The sequence below is a fragment of the Cygnus atratus genome, unplaced genomic scaffold (assembly GCF_013377495.2).
Source record: "Cygnus atratus isolate AKBS03 ecotype Queensland, Australia unplaced genomic scaffold, CAtr_DNAZoo_HiC_assembly HiC_scaffold_52, whole genome shotgun sequence".
Classification (NCBI taxonomy): Eukaryota; Metazoa; Chordata; class Aves; order Anseriformes; family Anatidae; genus Cygnus; species Cygnus atratus.
In genome coordinates, this window is record NW_026110128.1 from 97,847 (window position 1) to 116,315 (window position 18,469).

The 18,469-nt window shown below is 59.3% G+C and overlaps 1 protein-coding gene across 1 annotated transcript; it reads right to left on the bottom strand.

Moving 5' to 3' along the window:
* Positions 1–5,186: 5,186 nt before the first annotated feature.
* LOC118261317 (ADP-ribosylhydrolase ARH1-like) lies at positions 5,187–10,969 on the bottom strand. The gene is given in 8 exon segments (XM_050716928.1): positions 5,187–5,559; positions 8,551–8,734; positions 8,827–8,906; positions 9,574–9,679; positions 9,764–9,862; positions 10,643–10,736; positions 10,738–10,867; positions 10,959–10,969. Coding segments are annotated over 8 exon segments (1,077 nt in total).
* Between the last annotated feature and the right edge of the window lie 7,500 nt (positions 10,970–18,469).

The following is an 18,469-nucleotide window of genomic DNA, read 5'->3' on the forward strand; positions in this document are numbered from 1 at the left end:
TTTCTCAAGCCTGCAGCTCCCACGCCGACGGGTGTTTCGCATCCTGCCCGTGTTTAACTTCGCTTTGCAGCAAGAGCAGAGGCTCCTCTGCACCCTCACCTCTCTGCTGCTCACCCCTTGCCTGCTCCTCATGGGAGTGTCAAGGTGGAGGAGGCCCCTGGGGGTCCAACTCCGACACTTGGTGCTGCGGCCACGCCAGTTCGCACCCAGCAAGGTCTTGTAGAGAAAGCTCCGCTTGGAGACGCGCAGGAAGGTTCAAGAAGGCGTCGTGGTTTCACTCCAAAGCTCTGGAGAAGGAGAAGGGGTTCCCAAAACTCAACAGATTCCCAGTTCCAGAGATCCTCAAGCAGTATTGAATCCCCGTTTTAGACTCCATCAGCAGACAACACATAGCGAGTCACTGCCTAACGGCAGCCGAACCAAACCACCTGTTAGCGTGTACACATGGAACGTGAAGATGCTCCTAAAGAACAAGATTCTAATTAAAGATGTGTTAATTGTAACAAAAAGAAGAGAAATGGAGCAGATGCTGTACATTCCTCGTGGGTAGTTATGCTTTTGTGTGATGGTAGTGGAGATGAGTATCTGTGAACAGAATCAGTGCGTAATTTAGGTTGGAAAGGATTTGTGGAGTCCTCTCCTGACTCTAAACCAAAGCCCTTCTTAAAGCGGGGCTAGCTACAGTCAGATCACGTTGGTGAAGACAAGGAACACTTTAGGTTAAAGAAAAGTTACCTGAAATAAAAGATGAAAAAGTATTTCCACGCATATTTTGCTGTAACTGGAATAAGTAATATTCGTTGCTTTGATCGAACGGAACAAATTTAACGTTATTTTTACAGAACCCATGTTTTATGGCACCTACACAAACACAAAGTAAGGAGCAGGTTGGACCCGATGATCCTTGTGGGTCCCTTCCAATCCAGAATATTCTGTGATTCTATGAAGGGGCTCCAATGTCTGAAAAATGGACGTCTGAGCCCTTGGGTGGCTTTATGGCCAAGAGCACAAATGACCCTGCCAGGAGAACATCCCCTGTCCTCATGCGAGGCTCACGCAGCCCTTGATTTCTTATCCTGAAACCCCGTGAATAATCCAGCAACCTCCCGTCTGCCTTTTTATGATACCCAACGAAGTCAGGACCAGGAAAACAGGAGCATTTCCCAGCCAGATGCAAAGACCCAACGGTCAGAAAGGCTCCAAAGAGCAATTTTGTGGTGCGTTGGAGCAGCCACGGACAAACCCAGGCACTGCAGGGCGGTTTTGTTCTGTGAGAGGTGTAGGTTCATAAATATGGGAAGGGACTGGGCGAGGCAGAACTACTCCAAGGCATAATGGTGTGAGAAATACCCTATCCACAGCCGGGATAGCTTGGAAAGGCTTGAGACAACAGAGAAATAGCTGATAGAGCTCAGGGGACCTGAAGCGTGGTTTCTCTGACCCCAGAGTCTGACCTGTGTGATGAACCAGCACCGACGCGGTGAGCAGGATGAGCATCCATCTGTCCTGTGATAAGCACATTTCTTTTTTCTCTTTGTTTTTCTAATGCTGTTACCAGGGTAATCTCAGCCTGAAATATTACAGACGTGGTTCCATGCCTGCTGTTGGCCTTGCGAGGTTGGTTTGGTTAGAGAGAGTGTTAAAGTTTGGGTTGGAGTTTGAGGAGCTCATCCTCCTCCTCCAAGTCTCGCTTTAATACATAATACAATAATACATCGGGTTTGTTCGCCACTCAATTCCCCATTCATTAAGGATCTACTCGGCCAGACCCCGTTTCTGTGCTGTACCAATTTAGCAGTGATTCTCTTCAAACCAGCGCTCACAAATCTCTCCTCCCTTCATCAGACCCTCTTGTCCTCGGATTTCAATCTTCTCTAAACGTGTATGGGAAAACACTGGGGTCAGCAGAACACGAGATGCCGCAAGAAATTCGGCCTCTGTCCTCACTCATTGCCCCCCTTGCACGTTTCAAGCAGCCAAACCGATTCTTGCTTGGCCGAAGGTGAAGCTCACGCAATGCCCTCGATTCTCTGTTCTTTATATGAGCTCACCCCTCATGTTTTGTTATTAACTGTCCTAGTCCCTACCTTTCCTCAACCCTAACTGCTAACCCAAACCCCAAACTAAAGTAACAGCCCCAAATCCAAACCACATCCCTAAACCCAAACCATAAACCTTTAACCACCAACAGTAAACCCTGGTTTTTTGCACAGCCATCAAGGGACCCAGGCGGGCTGGGACACAAGGGACAGGGACCTCAGGACACTCATCAATGGTCTGGGGCAGGAATGGCCCCAAAATTAGGGGCAGACACCATGTCTGGAGGTGCTATCCTGCCACGAACACCCAGGGGTCCTGCTGTCCCCAGGACCCAGAGAAGGTCCCCACTGCCAGCAGGGAGCTGATCAGCATCACTGAAGCCAGACCCAGCCACACGCTGGGCTTTCTGTAATTTTTTTTTTCCCCCTAAATTACACAACACGGCACAAATCTGTCACCTGCTCCGGTTCTTCAAAATTATTTTTAAACCCCAGCGTCACTGCGCCAACCCAAACGCAAAGACACCGACGTCACCAGCAGCACATTGAAGTCTTCCCCCCCACCACCCCCATCCCTTTTAGGCAAAATGTTTGTACATCCTTAACGTTTCTCTACGTATTCCTATTGCCAAGCAAAGCCCCGTTCAGTGGAAGCAAAATGGGTCAATAAAGGGTTTTTCCACTCATTGCTGACTTGGAAAAGCTACAGAATAGTTGGTGCTGGGTATGGACATGGAGGGCTGTAAATGGCAGAGCCAGTTTTTGTGTTTATTTATTTTTTTTCCCTCCCCCAAAATCACAACTTTTGGCTCCCCAAGGCTGGATCTGCCCTGCGTGGGGAGGAGCAGCTGGGGCAGCCGGCAAACGCAGCCAGAAATAACCCAGAACAAGCAAAAGCGAAGAAAACCACCCTAAGCAGAAGGTGACCTCCTTTCTCATCCTCTCCCTCTTTGCCTTTCTCAGCATTTCGCTCACAAAAATGACAAATGTGGCTCAGCGAGGCGCCACAGCCTGGGGGTCTGGACCAAACCCAGCAGATTTGGGTCTTCAAAAGAGTTTAATTCCCCAAATGGTGGTTTGTTTTTTTTTTTTTTTTCCCCACACATTTTAACAGTCCCTCCCCAGCCAGAGACCACCCCAAGGGTTATTTTTTGGTGAAGGAAACAACAAATGTGTGGGGAAAGCCTCCGTGAGGGGACGCCTCTGCTCACAGCGCTGCCCTCCAGCCCCCCACAACCAAAGAAAAGAAGAAAATGAAGAAAAAAAAAGACTAAGAAGGCTGACAACGGTGAAATAGGCGGGTCGGGGAGGCTGCAGCAGGGCTGGGAGACGTGGACGAGGCACCAGCAAATCTTCGACGCCTCAGCCCGCAAGCGCCGCCATTTTGTGGGCACTGGGAAGGGCGACAGAGGGGGTGGGAGGGCGGGAAAATCCTACCTCCTGATTGGCTGGTCACGGCTGGAGGCGGCAAGCGGCAGCCAGTCAGGAAGCGCGGCAGGCGGCGGCCGCGCGGTGATTGGCTGAGAGCTGCCGCCTCAGCGAGGGGGAGGAGCGTGAGGCGCCTCCAGGGCGTGTCGACCCCATAAAAGTTGCCCCCAAACACCCCCAAGGGCCCCCAAAACTCCCCAGGGGACCCCCAAAAAGATCTAGCCCCCCCCCCCCAAACCCCTTAGGGTCCCCCCCAAACACCCCCCAGGCCTTCCCCCCAAAAAACAGGGTTCCCCCCCCCAAACACCCCACAGAAGCCCACCAGAGCCCCCACAAACACCATCAGTGTGTCCCGCCCCCCCCCCCCCCCCCCGCCCCGACCGCCCTCAAACACCCTCAGCACCCCCCAAAATCCTCTCAGCCCCCCCCTAAATCCTCCCGGGGCCCCCTCCCAAACACCCCCAGCCCCCCCACCTCCATCCTCCAGGGACTCCCTCCCCCCAAAAAAACAGGGTCCCCCCGAGCCCCTCAGGGCCCCAAAAAACCCCTCAGGGTCCCTTCTCAAACCTACCAGGGCCACCCCAAAACCCCCAAGACTTCCCCCAAACACTTCCCAGCCCCTCCCCCCCCCCGAAACACCTCCAGGGTCCGCCCTCAGGGGCCCCCCCCAAAAACACTCCAAGGGCCCCCCCAAACACCCCCCGGCCACCTTCAAACACCCCCAGAGCCTCCAACCCCCCCCCCATACACCCCTAGACACCCCCAGGACTCCCTCAACTCCCCCAGGGCCCCCCTGGGCCCCCTCAGCCCCCCCTCAAAACACCCAGCCCCCCCAACCTCTCAGGGTCCCCCAAACATCCCCAGGACCCCCCCCCCCCAAATCCCCCCATGGCCCCTCCAAACCCCCCAAGGGTCCCCAGACTCCCCCCCAAATACCCCCAGGACCCCTCCAACCCCCCCCCCCCCCCCAGTACCCCCCAGAAACCCCCAGGGCCCTCTCAGGCCCCCCCCAAAACACCCAGACTCCCCCCCAACCTCTCAGGGTCCCCCAAATCCCCCCATGGCCCCTCCAAACCCACCAAGGGCCCCCAGACCCCCCCCCAAATGCCCCCAGGGCCCCCCTAAGGCCCCCCCCCAACCTCTCAGGGACCCCCAAACATCCTCAGGACCCCCCCCAAAACCCCACAAAGGGCCCCCAGACCTCCCCCCCAACATCCCCAGGACCCCCCTAAGGGCCCCCCCCCCAACAACACGGCCGCCCCCCCCGTTGGGAAAAGCCACTTTATTGCCACCCCCCTTCTCAGGGGGCCAAGGGGGAGGAGCCAACCGGGGCCCCTCCCCTGACTGGAAGCGCTGCGATTGGTGGGGAGTGGGGAGAAGGGGCGGGGCTTGTGCTTCGAGGCCCGCCCCCCACGCGCCGTGCAGGGGCGGGGCTGGATTATTGCTATCGGTCACCATGGCTCCCGAAAGTGGGCGGGGCTCCGCCCGTTGGCCCCGCCCCCCAAGCGTCACTCCGGGGCTGGGATTGGTCGCGGCGCTGAGCTGACCAATCCCATCCCCCCAGGACCCTCCAGAGCCCCCCAGGACCCCACACAAGTCCCCAGTACCCCCCCGGACCCGCCCCCCCCCCCCCCCCCCCCCCGATATTTCCTGCTGGGACAAGTGGGTGACACTGAGGACCCAGGGTTTTGGGGGGGGGGGGGGGGGGGTCAGGGGGGTTCAGGCCCCCCCCCAGGCCAACTCGTGGAGGCGCCGGGCGGCGGCGCTCAGGCGCCCGCGGTACTCGAGGCCGCGGTGCAGCCCGGGGGGCACCGCCGCCAGCCCCCCCAGCAGCCCCCAGCAGCCGGCGGCGATGGTGCCGGTGGAGTCGTTGTCCCCCCCGTGCAGCACCCCGCGGTGACACAGGGTGGCCCAGCACCCGCCGGCCGCCAGCAGCGCCTCCAGGGCCACCATGGGGGCGTCGTGGCCGCTGCGCCCCGGCCACCCCCCCAGCGCCCAGCCCAGGTACTCGGCGTCCCGCTCGGCCGGGGACGGCAGCGCCGGCAGCCGCGGGGGGCCCGAGCCCTCCAGAAGCCCCCGGGACTCCAGGTACCTGCGGGGACAGCGGGGGCAGAGGGGACATTGGGGTCAGAAGGGACATTGGGGTCACCGGGGACACTGGGGTCACCGGGGACACTGGGGTCAGTGGGGTCATGGGGACATCAGGGTCAGTGGGGACATTGGGGTCAGTGGGGTCATTGGGGTCAGGGTGGTCGGGGGGGTCACAGGGACACTGGGGTCAGTGGGGACATTGGGGTCAGTGGGGTAATGGGGACATCACGGTCAGTGGGGACATTGGGGTCATTGGGGTCAGGGTGGTCAGGGGGGGTCACAGGGACACTGGGGTCGGTGGGGACATTGGGGTCAGTGGGGTCATGGGGACATCACGGTCAGTGGGGACATTGGGGTCAGTGGGGTCAGGGTGGTCGGGGGGGGTCACAGGGACACTGGGGTCGGTGGGGACATTGGGGTCAGTGGGGTCATGGGGACATCACGGTCAGTGGGGACATTGGGGTCATGGGGTCAGGGTGGTCAGGGGGGGTCACAGGGACACTGGGGTCGGTGGGGACATTGGGGTCATGGGGTCAGGGTGGTCAGGGGGGGTCACAGGGACACTGGGGTCGGTGGGGACATTGGGGTCATGGGGTCAGGGTGGTCAGGGGGGGTCACAGGGACACTGGGGTCGGTGGGGACATTGGGGTCATGGGGTCAGGGTGGTCGGGGGGGGTCACAGGGACACTGGGGTCGGTGGGGACATTGGGGTCATGGGGTCAGGGTGGTCGGGGGGGGTCACAGGGACACTGGGGTCGGTGGGGACATTGGGGTCATGGGGTCAGGGTGGTCGGGGGGGGTCACAGGGACACTGGGGTCGGTGGGGACATTGGGGTCATGGGGTCAGGGTGGTCGGGGAGGGTCACAGGGACACTGGGGTCGGTGGGGACATTGGGGTCAGTGGGGTCATGGGGACATCAGGGTCAGTGGGGACATTGGGGTCAGTGGGGTCAGGGTGGTCGGGGGGGGTCACAGGGACACTGGGGTCGGTGGGGACATTGGGGTCAGTGGGGTCATGGGGGCATCAGGGTCAGTGGGGTCATTGGGGTCACAGGGGTCAGTGGGGTCACAGGGACACCGGGGTCAGTGGGGACATTGGGGTCAGTGGGGTCACAGGGACACTGCGGTCATTGGGGACACCAGGGACATTGGGGTCACCAGGTCATGGGCCCCTAGCAGCCCCCGGGACTTTGGGTACCTGTGGGGTCGCTGGGGACACCGGGGTCATTGGGGTCACCAGGCCATGGATGTCCCTAAGCACTCCCAGTATCCCCAGCAACACCTCCCAGCACTCCCGGTGCCCCCCTTACTAGTGCCACGTGTCCCTGAAGAAGGACCAGTCCACACCATTGTCCCCCATGGCCACCCCAGTGCCCTCCCAGTGCTCCCAGTAACCCCTCCCAGTGCTCCCAGTGCCCCTTCCCAGTGTTCCCAATGCTCCCTGTTTCCCCTCCCAGTGCTCCCAGTGCCCCCTCACCAGCGCCAGGCGTCCCCGAAGAAGGGCCAGGTGATGGCGTTGTCTCCGACAGCCACACCAGTCCCCTCCCAGTGCTCCCAGTAACCTCTCCCAGTGCTCCCAGTGCCCCTTCCCAGTGTTCCCAATGCTCCCTGTTTCCCCTCCCAGTGCTCCCAGTGCCCACTCACCAGCGCCAGGCGTCCCCGAAGAAGGGCCAGGTGATGGCGTTGTCTCCGACGGCCACACCAGTCCCCTCCCAGTGCTCCCAGTAACCCCTCCCAGTGCTCCCAGTGCCCCTTCCCAGTGTTCCCAATGCTCCGTTTCCCCTCCCAGTGCTCCCAGTGCCCCCTCACCAGTGCCAGGCGTCCCCGAAGAAGGGCCAGGTGATGGCGTTGTCTCCGACGGCCACACCAGTCCCCTCCCAGTGCTCCCAGTAACCCCTCCCAGTGCTCCCAGTGCCCCTTCCCAGTGTTCCCAATGCTCCCTGTTTCCCCTCCCAGTGCTCCCAGTGCCCACTCACCGGCGCCAGGCGTCCCCGAAGAAGGGCCAGGTGATGGCGTTGTCTCCGACAGCCACACCAGTCCCCTCCCGGTGCCCCCAGTAACCCCTCCCGGTGCTCCCAGTGCCCCCTCCCAGTGCTCCCAGTGCCCCCTCCCAGTGCTCCCAGCGCTCCCAGCACCCCCTCACCGGCGCCAGGCGTCCGCGAAGAAGGGCCAGGTGATGGCGTTGTCTCCGACGGCCACACCAGTCCCCTCCCGGTGCTCCCAGTAACCCCTCCCGGTGCTCCCAGTGCCCCTTCCCAGTGCTCCCAGTGCCCCTTCCCAGTGTTCCCAATGCTCCATTTCCCCTCCCAGTGCTCCCAGTGCCCCCTCACCAGCGCCAGGCGTCCCCGAAGAAGGGCCAGGTGATGGCGTTGTCTCCGACGGCCACACCAGTCCCCTCCCGGTGCTCCCAGTAACCTCTCCCAGTGCTCCCAGTGCCCCTTCCCAGTGTTCCCAATGCTCCGTTTCCCCTCCCAGTGCTCCCAGTGCCCCCTCACCAGTGCCAGGCGTCCCCGAAGAAGGGCCAGGTGATGGCGTTGTCTCCGACAGCCACACCAGTCCCCTCCCAGTGCTCCCAGTAACCCCTCCCAGTGCTCCCAGTGCCCCTTCCCAGTGTTCCCAATGCTCCGTTTCCCCTCCCAGTGCTCCCAGTGCCCCCTCACCAGCGCCAGGCGTCCCCGAAGAAGGGCCAGGTGATGGCGTTGTCTCCGACGGCCACACCAGTCCCCTCCCAGTGCTCCCAGTAACCCCTCCCAGTGCTCCCAGTGCCCCTTCCCAGTGTTCCCAATGCTCCATTTCCCCTCCCAGTGCTCCCAGTGCCCCCTCACCAGCGCCAGGCGTCCCCGAAGAAGGGCCAGGTGATGGCGTTGTCTCCGACGGCCACACCAGTCCCCTCCCGGTGCTCCCAGTAACCCCTCCCGGTGCTCCCAGTGCCCCCTCCCAGTGCTCCCAGTGCCCCTTCCCAGTGCTCCCAGCGCTCCCAGCACCCCCTCACCGGCGCCAGGCGTCCCCGAAGAAGGGCCAGGCGGCGGCGTTGTCCCCGACGGCCACCCCGGTGCTCTCCACGTAGTCCCACGCCTGGGGCAGCACCCGCAGCAGCTCGGCCCCCCACTTCTCGGGGGGCTCCCCCCGCGCCCCCAGCGCCCCAAAAAGGGCCACGGCCAGCGCCCCCAGGTACCCTGCAGGGATGGGGCGGGGGGGGGGGGGGGGAGTCAGGGGATGAGGGCGGGGGGGTCCCCGGGGGGTCCCCGCGCCCCGGGGTGGCACCCACCGGTGGGGTGGTGGTGGGTCATGCGCCCGCTCTCCACGCTCACCCGGATCAGCGTCGGCAGCTCCCGGGCGTGGGGGTACCTGCGGTGGCCCCGGCCCTGTCTTTGTCCCCGTCCCCACGTCCCTGTCCCTGTCACCCCCTCCCCCAAATCCCACATCCTCATCCCCATCCCTGCCCCCCCCCATGTCCTTGTCCCTCACCCCCCCCCCCCCGCCATGTTCCCGTCCTTAATGTCCCATGTCCCCATCCTTGTCACCCCCATGGCCCTGTCCCTGACCCCCCATGTCCCTGTCCCATGTCCCCATCCCTGTCCCCCCATGTCCCAATCCCTGACCCCCCCCATGTCCCTGTCCCCCAGCCCCCTCCATGTTCCCACCCCTAATGTCCCATAATCCCATCCCTGTCCCTCCCCCCCCCATGTCCATGTCTCTGTCCCCCCCCCCACCTCCCTGAACCCCGCCCCATGTCCCCATCCCTGTCACCCCCATGGCCCTGTCCCTGACCCCCCCCATGTCCCCACCCCTGTCCCCACGCCCCCCTGCCATGCCCCCAATGTCCCCATCCCTGTCCCGTGTCCCCATCCCTGTCCTCCCATGCCCCAGACCCCCCCATGTCCCCCCCTATGCCCCCCCCATGCCCCCCATCACCCCCATGTCCCATGTCCCTGACCCCCCCCCCCCCCATGTCCCCCCCCGTCCCCATCCCTGTCCTCCCATGTCCCTGACCCCCCCCCCGTGCCCCCCCCACCTGAGGCCGATGGCCAGGCTGCGCATGGCGGCCCCGCAGCCGGTGCCGGTGGGGTTGAAGGGGATGCGATACCCCTGGGGCTCCCCAGGCCGCAGCTGCGAGGTGCCTGGAGGGGGGGGGGGGGATTTGGGGTGAGCTCCCCCCCCCCCAACACCTCCCCCCCCCCACCCCAATAACCCCCCCCACGCACCCAGGATGCTGGTGGGCCCCGGCTTGCGCCCCTCCATGTCCCCCATGGCGGCCACGTAGCGGCGAGCCAGCTCCTGCAGGAGGGGCTCCCCCTCCAGGCCTGGGGGGGGAGGGGGGGACAGTGGGGACCCCCCATGAATGGGGGAGAGGGAGATCACCCCCCCCCCCCAAGGACCCCCCCCCCCCACACCCCCCCAAAAAAAAGAAAAATTGGAGGGGAAGGAGGATCCCGCCCACAATATCCCCAAAATGAGAGGGGACCCACCTGGGCACCCCAAATTGGGGGGGGGGGGAACTGGGGACCCTCCCCCTAAAATAAAGGGAAAAGGATCCCCCCGACCCCCCCCGCCATGAGTATATTGGGGATCCTCCCCCCCCAAATACCCCCCAGGGACCCTCCAAAGTGGAACTGGGATACAAAGGGGACCCCCCCACACCCCCCCTTACACCACCCCCCAAGGACCTCCCCCCCCCCCCCAGTGTGGCTCTGGGGTACAAAAAGGACCCCCCCCCCCCCCCCCCAAATTGCCCCCCCCCCCCATATGGCTCTGGGGCACAAAAGACACCCCCCTCCCCCTTATCCCCCACAACCCCCCCCAAAATGGGTCTGGGGTACAGAGCGACCCCCACATTACCCCCCAGACCGCCCCCCAAAATGAGTCTGGGGTACACAATGACCCCCCCCTTACCCCCAGCCCCCCCCCCAAATAGGTCTGGTGCACAAAAGGGACCCCCCCCCCCCTTACCCCTCAGACACCCCCCCAAAATGCCTCTGGGTTACAAACGGACCCCCCCTTTACCCCCCCCCCCCCCCCCCCCCAAAAATGGGTCTGGGGGTCCCCACGCCCCCCCCCCCCCCCCCCCCCCCCCAACCCGTTACCGGTGGCCAGCCCCTCGGCCGTGGCGAGGTGCAGGACGGTGTCGTCGCTGACGGGCCACTCGGGGGGCTCGAGGACGATGGCTCCGAGCCCCCCCCAGCTGGGCCAGCTCGGCGTGGATCTGGGGCCCCGAGGTGCAGTACTCCCAGCGGGACCCCCGGTACCCCAGGGCGTCCCCCACCCCGCTCAGCACCAGGGCGGCCTCGTACGCCTCCACCGAGGGCACCCTAAGGGGTTTTTTGGGGGGGGGGGGCATGGGTGTTGTCACAGAGGGACTTTGGGACCTCCCCCCCCCCAAGCCCCCCGGGGGACACTCACGTCTCCGCCATGGTGGTGGCAGCTGGGGACGCCTGTCACGGGGGGGGGGGGGGGGACAGAGCTGGCGGGGGGCCCTTAAGGGAGACGGGGATTTTGGGGAAGGGGGGGGGATAAGGGGGGGGGGTCATTCAAAGGGGCCTGAAAATGGGAGGGGGGGGGGGTTAATGGGGGCTGGGGTGGACGCTGAGGGGGGGGGGGAGAGAAGGAAGGGGGGGGTCCAGAGGGAACTGGGGGTACCCAAAGGGATTTGGGGGCACTCAAAGGGACTCAGGGGGCACCCAAAGGGATATTGAGGGGGGGGGGCACCAAAGGGATATTAAGGGACTTGGGGGGGGCCCCCAAAGGGATTTGGGGGGGGGGGGGGCACCCAAAGGGACATGAAGGCAGCAACACAGAGGGGGAAAAGAAAAAAAAAAAAGAAGGCATTTCCAAGAAAAAAAAAATATTTCTACCAAATATATTTTTTTTTCATACTGGGATGAGGCAAAAAAATAAAGATTTTTTCCCCCCCCCTCCTCCCCACTCCACAGACCACATGCCACATTTTGGGGCAAGATCCTGCAAAAAAAAATCACCATTTCTCACCCGAGTGGGTCCCACCAGGACGGGGCTGATAACCAGGGTCTGAGACGACCTAAAAATGCTACTTTTTGAGTTAAAAAAATGATAATAATAAATACAATTAGTGGTTGGTGGCGGGCAGCAGGGAGTTAAAAGCTCATCCCTAATTTTCAGCAGCTTAATTAAAAGTCCATCGGCGAAACCCCAGTGCTGGACCCCTGCCAAGCTCTGGGGTTTTGTCTTTTTTTTCGGGGGGGGGAGGCAAAATTGCACCAAATGACCACAGTTCTTTGGTTTTTATTCAGTGTAAACTTGGTAAAAGAAATAAAAAAGAAAACTTAAAATTAAGTAATTAAATAATTAAAAAAGAAGCCCCCCAAAAAATGAAACTGAGTCTTTAGAGCCTGAAATAAGGACTTGAATCCTAAAAATGCACCTTTGGGCAGTAAAAATGAGGCTTTGGACCCTAAAAAATAAAGGTCTGGACCTCAAAAGGAGGCTTAGGATTGTAAAAAGAAGTTTTGGGGACCTAAAAATGAGGGTTTAGACTCTCAAAATGATGTTTTTTGTCCCCGAAGAGGAAGCTTTGGATCCCAAAATGAGGCTTTGGGCCCTAAAAATGAGGCTTTGGACCCTGTAAGTACAATTTGGACACTCAAAAATAGGATTTGGACACTGAAAATCTGAACCCGAGACTCAGAAATGACTGTTTGAAACTCAAAAATGGGGGAATTGGACCCTAAAAAACTTCGGACCTTAAAAATAAAGCTTTGGGCCCAAAAAGGGGGGGGGGGGAGGGGGGTTAGACACCTCAAAATGAGGATCTGAGCCCTAAAAATGGGCGTTTGGATCTTAGGAGAAGGCTTTGGGATCTAAAAATGAGGTTTTGGGCGATAAAAAGAAGAGTTGGGATTCTAAAAATGGGATCTTCGGACCCTAAAATTAGGCTTTAGTTCCTACAAATGTGGGTGTGGACCCTAAAAAGAGGGTTTCATCCCTAAAAGGAAAGTTGGGATGCCAGAAATGAGGCTCCAGGCCCTGAACATGTGAGTTAGGAACCCAAAAATGAGCTGTTTGCACTCAAAATGAGGGTTTGAGGCCTAAAGAGGTCGCTTTGGACACAAAACCTCTGCCCACGGCATGCTGGGAGTTGTAGTCACAGCCCTTTTGCCCCGTGGCATGCTGGGAGTTGTAGTCCCGCACCCCATTGCATGCTGGGAGCTGCAGGCCTGCACCCCACAGCATGATGGGAGTTGTAGTCCCCACCCCCCAGCATGCTGGGAGCTAAAATACTGTACCCCGTGGCATGCTGGGAGCTGTAGGCCTCTGCTCCCATGGCATGATGGGAGTTGTAGTCACAGACCCTTCCCCCCAATGCTGGGAGCTGTAGTCCTTTGCCCCCCATGGCATGATGGGAATTGTAGTCACAGTCCTTTGCCCCCATGGCACACTGGGAGCTGCAGTCCTTCACCAAGTGTGTGCTGGGAGCTGCAGGCCTCCCCCCACATGGGATGATGGGAGTTGTAGTCAATATCATTTGCCCCATGGCATTCTGGGAGCTGTAGTCCTGCACCCTGCTGAGAGCTATTGGCCTCTGCCCCCATGGCACCTTGGGAGTTGTAGTCACAGTCCTTCGCCCTGCAGCATGCTGGGAGCTGTAGTCCCTCACCCCAAGGCATGCTGGGAGCTGCAGTCCCTCACCCCACAGCACGCTGGGAGCTGCAGTCCCTCACCCCACAGCTGGCTGCCATGGCCCAGCCCCTGGCCCCCTCCTGAGCCCCCAGGGATGGGCAACGCCGTGTCAGGACGCACACCGAGAAATCGCTATGTCCGTGTGCCAGCGGGCTGGGGCAGGAAGAAATGGGGAAGAGATGAACCCCACCGACCTGCGGAGAGCCCCCAGGGCTGGGGCAAAGGGTAGAGCAAAGGACGTGCGGGCCTGCAGGGCTGTGGACCCCAAGGTGACACGCGATTGCCAGCACCCCTTGCTCCTGAGGCCCCAGGTGTCAGCTCACACGTCCCTGCATCACTGGTCAGGGGCCAAACCTCTGCCTCGGCCATGCTCTGGGTCCGGTTGTGCATTAGGATCAGATTAAAATGGAAGACGAAGACGACGAAGATGGAAGACGAAGACGACAAAGATGAAGAAGATGAAGGAAGAAGACGAATATGACAAAGACAGAAGATGACGAAGGAAGAATATGAAGACAAAGATGGAAGACAAAGATGATGATGAAGATAACAAAGGAAGAAGTAGTGTAAGAAGAAGATGAAGAAGTACGCACAGCCAGGCGTGGGGCATCAACCACCTCTCCTGGAAGCCTGTTCCGGCATCTGACCCCCCCCACGATGAAGAAATTTGTCCTCGTGTCCCATCTGAACCTCCCCTGGTGTTGCTTTGTGCCATTCCCATGTCCTACCATTGGTTCCTGTGAAAGGCCAGCAGAAACAGGGACCTCCAGGCTTTCATCTCCCACGGTACCACACCGTGATCCCTATCGCACACAGACAACTCTCGCAGCTGGCTGAACTCCCGGAAGGGAGGTGGACAGGAGGACAACATCTGCTGCGGGGGCGTTAGCAAGGGTGGTGCAAAGGGAGATGCTCCAGAGCTGGACTCTACACGAGGCAGCGATGAGGCTGGCCTCCTTCCTCTTTGTACAAGCCATTGCAAGGAGGGCCTTCATCCTGAAGGCTGCGTCGCCATCCTGCTGGGCCTCCACGACCACGTTCTTCTCACCTGGACGATACATCAAACAGCCGTTTGGTGGAGGACCACCACAGCCAAAACACGGGGAGCTCCAGGGGGCTCTGGTTACTCTGGAGGCCGTGCAGAGGCTGTGCACAGCCGATGTTGGTTCCTGCCCCCTCTTTAAAACCTCCCTCTTCCCCCTAGGAAGAACGACAGCGGAAATGCTGATTACAAGTTTATTGAGACAAGAGTTAGAGCAGATCGTACTGCACGTACCTATTCATGGGATTACTGGCTCCAAATGCATCCAACGGATCCCAGAAGGGAAAAGGAAGCAGGGAGAAAGAGGGGCGGTGATGTTGAGTAAACGACCTCCAAATGAAAACCAACCACCAAATGGGTCAAAAAACGTTAACAAAAGAAAACCAACCATCAAACGGGTCCAAAAACATTACCAAAAGAAAAACGACCACTGAACAGGTCCAAAAACATTAACAGACAGAAAACCAATGAGTAAATAGGTCCAAAAATATTACCAAAAGAAAAGTGACCACTAAAGTGAGTCCAAAAATGTTAACAAGAAGAAAACCAATCAATAAATGGCTCCAAAAACATTAACAAAAAGAAAACCGACCACCAAACGGGTCCAAAAACATTACCAAAAGCAAACCAACCGCCCCCAGGAACGGGCTCAGAAGGTGACTGATGAAATAAAGGAAGATCAGCAGACAAAGCATTACAGACCGACCGTGACCTGCATTCCCCATGCGCATTTTCCTTTTCTTTGGGGCAGAAAAGCTGCAGTGCGCAGAGCTTCCAGGTCCCCAGGAGGGGGAGGGCTGCCAGGTGGCACCTCCTCCCTCTGTGATGGTGAATTTAAAATACAAAGCCTAATTTTAGGGTCCAAACCGTATTTGAGAGTCCAAAACCTCCAGTTGGAGACCAAACCTCCCTTTTCAGTGTCCAAACCCTAATTTCTGTAGACCTAAACCTCCCTTTTTAGTGTCCAAACCCTCCTTTAAGTGTTCAAACACCCATTTTGTGGGGCTGAAGCCTAATTCTTAGAACCCAAAGTCTCATTTTTCTGGTCTAAACATTAATTCTGAAAGACCAAAGTCTCAGTTTGAGGGTCTAAAGCCACCAGTTTTGGTCCAAATCTGGTTTTTTAGGGCCCAAAGCCTCTCCTGCTGGTCCACAGCATATTTACAGGGGCCAAATTCTCTTCTCCAGAGCCCCAGGCTCAGTTTGGGCCAGTTGTCCCAGCAGAGTCCTCTCCCAGCTTCTCGCCCCAAGGCCTCGACGCAGTTCAAGCCCCAAGTTCATGGCCAAACCAAGAGCAGTGAGCATTTCTCTCACTTCTACGATGCTACGATTCTGTGACTTCTACGATTTCTACAGTTCTGGGATTCTATGATTTCTGTGATTCTACAGTTCTATTTCTACGATTCTTTTCTGACTTCCGCAAGCCTACAGTTTCTACAGTCCTAAAATTCTTTTCTGATTTCTACAATTCTATGATTCCAAGTTCTACAATTCTATGATTCCAGTTTCTACAGTTCTTACAATTCTACAACTTCTACGATTACCCACAACTCTTTGATGTCCTCCTCCCAGCACAGAGGTGCTTGGGCAGGCAGCGGGCGCTTGGTGCCGGCGTCACTGCGGGCAACAGCCAGCACTGGCCGTGTCACCGTGATGTCACAGATATCACTGTGACATGACCGTATAAAAGAGGCTGTGCCTGCGACAGCGGTACAGAGACGTTCGGGCAGGATGAGCTCCCAGGTGGCTGTTGCCAGCAAGGAGCAACCTGCTTGCACGAGGCGTACCACGTTAGGCTTCCCAGAGAGCAGCGCGATGGAGCACATCTCCGCGATGCCAGGTGTCACTGACCAAGGTACGGGCACCCCCAGCACCGCAGGAGTGTGGCTGACCCCCGTGTCTGGGGCTTTCCGTGGGGGGGACCCGGCTCTGCGGTCACCTCCGGGGAGTCTCTGTTTGGGGCCGGAGATGTGATGGCTCTTTTCATCTGCCACCAAAACGCGGGGCTGGGGGTGCTGGGAGGGTGGCAGCCACCAGACGCAGAGCGTGACCTGATTTTCTTTGTCTTCCAGAGCGATCATCTGTCTGGGATGCAGTGTCTGTCTACATCCAGGAGCACCTCCAGCTGCGCCAGGTGGGTTGGCACCCACGTCGCCCTTGTTCCCCTCCTCAAAAGCAGGAAACTCACCCCAAAAGGCCCCACCCAGGAACCAATAGGTATCGCACAAGTGCGGTGTTGCTTGTGGTAGGTGGTGTGGTATCTCAGGGCTGATCCCAGTCGCTGGAAGCCCCTGGATCCCCTCAGCCTGGCTCCCAACAGCGGGAAGGGCACAGCAGGACCTGAAGCACCGTCCCTGGATGGGACCACCTCCAGATGATCCTTAACCTTCGGCCCTTCCGTTCTCTTCCACGTGCAGGGCGTCCGAATTCCCGCTCTTGGCTGCTTTGACGTTGTTTCCAAACGGGTCGAGGATGGGAACAAGTCCCTGACGGTGCAGTGGCCCACGTTTCGCCTGGCCAGGAACCTCGTCGTTGCCCACAACCTCACAAACGACAAGGAGTACCTGCCAGGTAAGAGGGTGCATGAATCCCTTGCTGCATGGATGATCCCCTCCCTGGATCTTAGATGCTTCCCCAAAAAAAGCAAAGTGTCCCCTGCACGGAGCAGGTCCCAAACCGAGGCCTTTCTGGGCGATGACTGCAATGAGCAGCACCTGGGGAACACGCGGGGAAGGGCCGCTGGTGACCGACTCCATCCCTCTTGTTTGGTTTTCCAGGCCATAAGGAGCTGGAACCCCTCAAATTTGGTGAGGTGGCTGCTGCTGCCTCCGTGTCCTGGAAGAAGGTGGAGGGCTGCATCCGAAGCACCACATCCCTCATCTCTCACTGCCTGGGGAAGGGCGAGAACATCGCCCTCGTCCTGAAGGACATGGGGGTGCTCCTCATCGAAGGCACGAGGGTGGAAATCAAGTTCTATTACAACTTCTTGGAGAGCCTGTCACCAAAGGGGAGCCTTCAGAAGGCTGTTTTCAAGGTGAGGGTTTTGTTTTCCCCACGGCCTGGGCAGCCTCACAAGGGTGCAGTAGCAATGCCTGCCCTTGGCCCACCCGTACCTCTTGGGCTGGATCTCTTGGCCAACCTCTTGGGGTGGCCAAGAGCTGCGGTCCTGCCGGCTCCCGCTGCCCTGGGCTCCTCCGGGACCGAGTGCCTCGGCCAGGCAGAGGACATTTGCCATCTCCATGCTCCTCCACTGCAGGACCCCCAGCTGATGGACATGGTGGTGTCCCGGCTGGAACCCGTGGCCTCCCTGACCTTCTCTGGCCGCGTCATCGTCTTTCCCGAGTGAGTATGTTTGCGGCTGTGGCCGCTGCTCCTGTTCGGTAGCGTTTGCTCCTTGCACCCATGGGTGCCCAGCCAGTGAGGTGGATCTGACCCGACAGATGGAGGAACTGAGGCAACGCCTCCTTCCCATCGAGGCCTGGGCTTCTTTGCAGGGCGACCCCTCTTCCCAGGACAGTCCTTGGGGATGGGGCCTTTACGGCAACGCGAAAACGTCTCCCTGAGCGGGTGAGCGTGGGGAGTGGTGGTGCCCTGGGTCACGCCGATCTCTTCTTTTTCCAGCTTTAAAATGGACAAAGTGCCCCAACTATCACCCAGAGAGCGTCTCAAGGCCCGCAGGGACAACAGGCAGGAGAAAGAACGGGCTGTGTTGTCGTCTCCCAGCCAAGGTAAGAGACGCAAAGCGGCTGCTGGCTCCTCTTGTGCCACAGCTTCATGCCAGCTCAGCACAGCCTCTCGTCTCCGGGCCTCCAAAATGGAGCCCCCGTGTGTGATGTGCCCAAGGTGCCCGGCCCTGGGTGCTGCAGGAGGTCGGGGATCTGGAACACCCCCTAAAATTGGCTGTACCCAGCTCCTCTGTCCCAGAACTTGGCCCCAAAACCATGTCATGGCCTAAAAATGAGCCGGGTGAGGCTGGTGCCAAAGAGGGCCAAGGCACCTGGAGATGGAGGCTGTGAGGGGAGCACAGCGGCCTCTGGGACACCACAGGAGGAGGCCTCAGCACCCGCCGTGTCCCGGGTACAGCAGAATCACAGAAATGTTCTTCTGACATCTCTCCTTCCCGATTCCAGAGAAACTTCCTGAATTGCCACCCTTCCCGGGCACCTTGACCATCGTTTTTAAAGAAAAAGGGCAACCCTGGAAGAGGAGGGCCGAG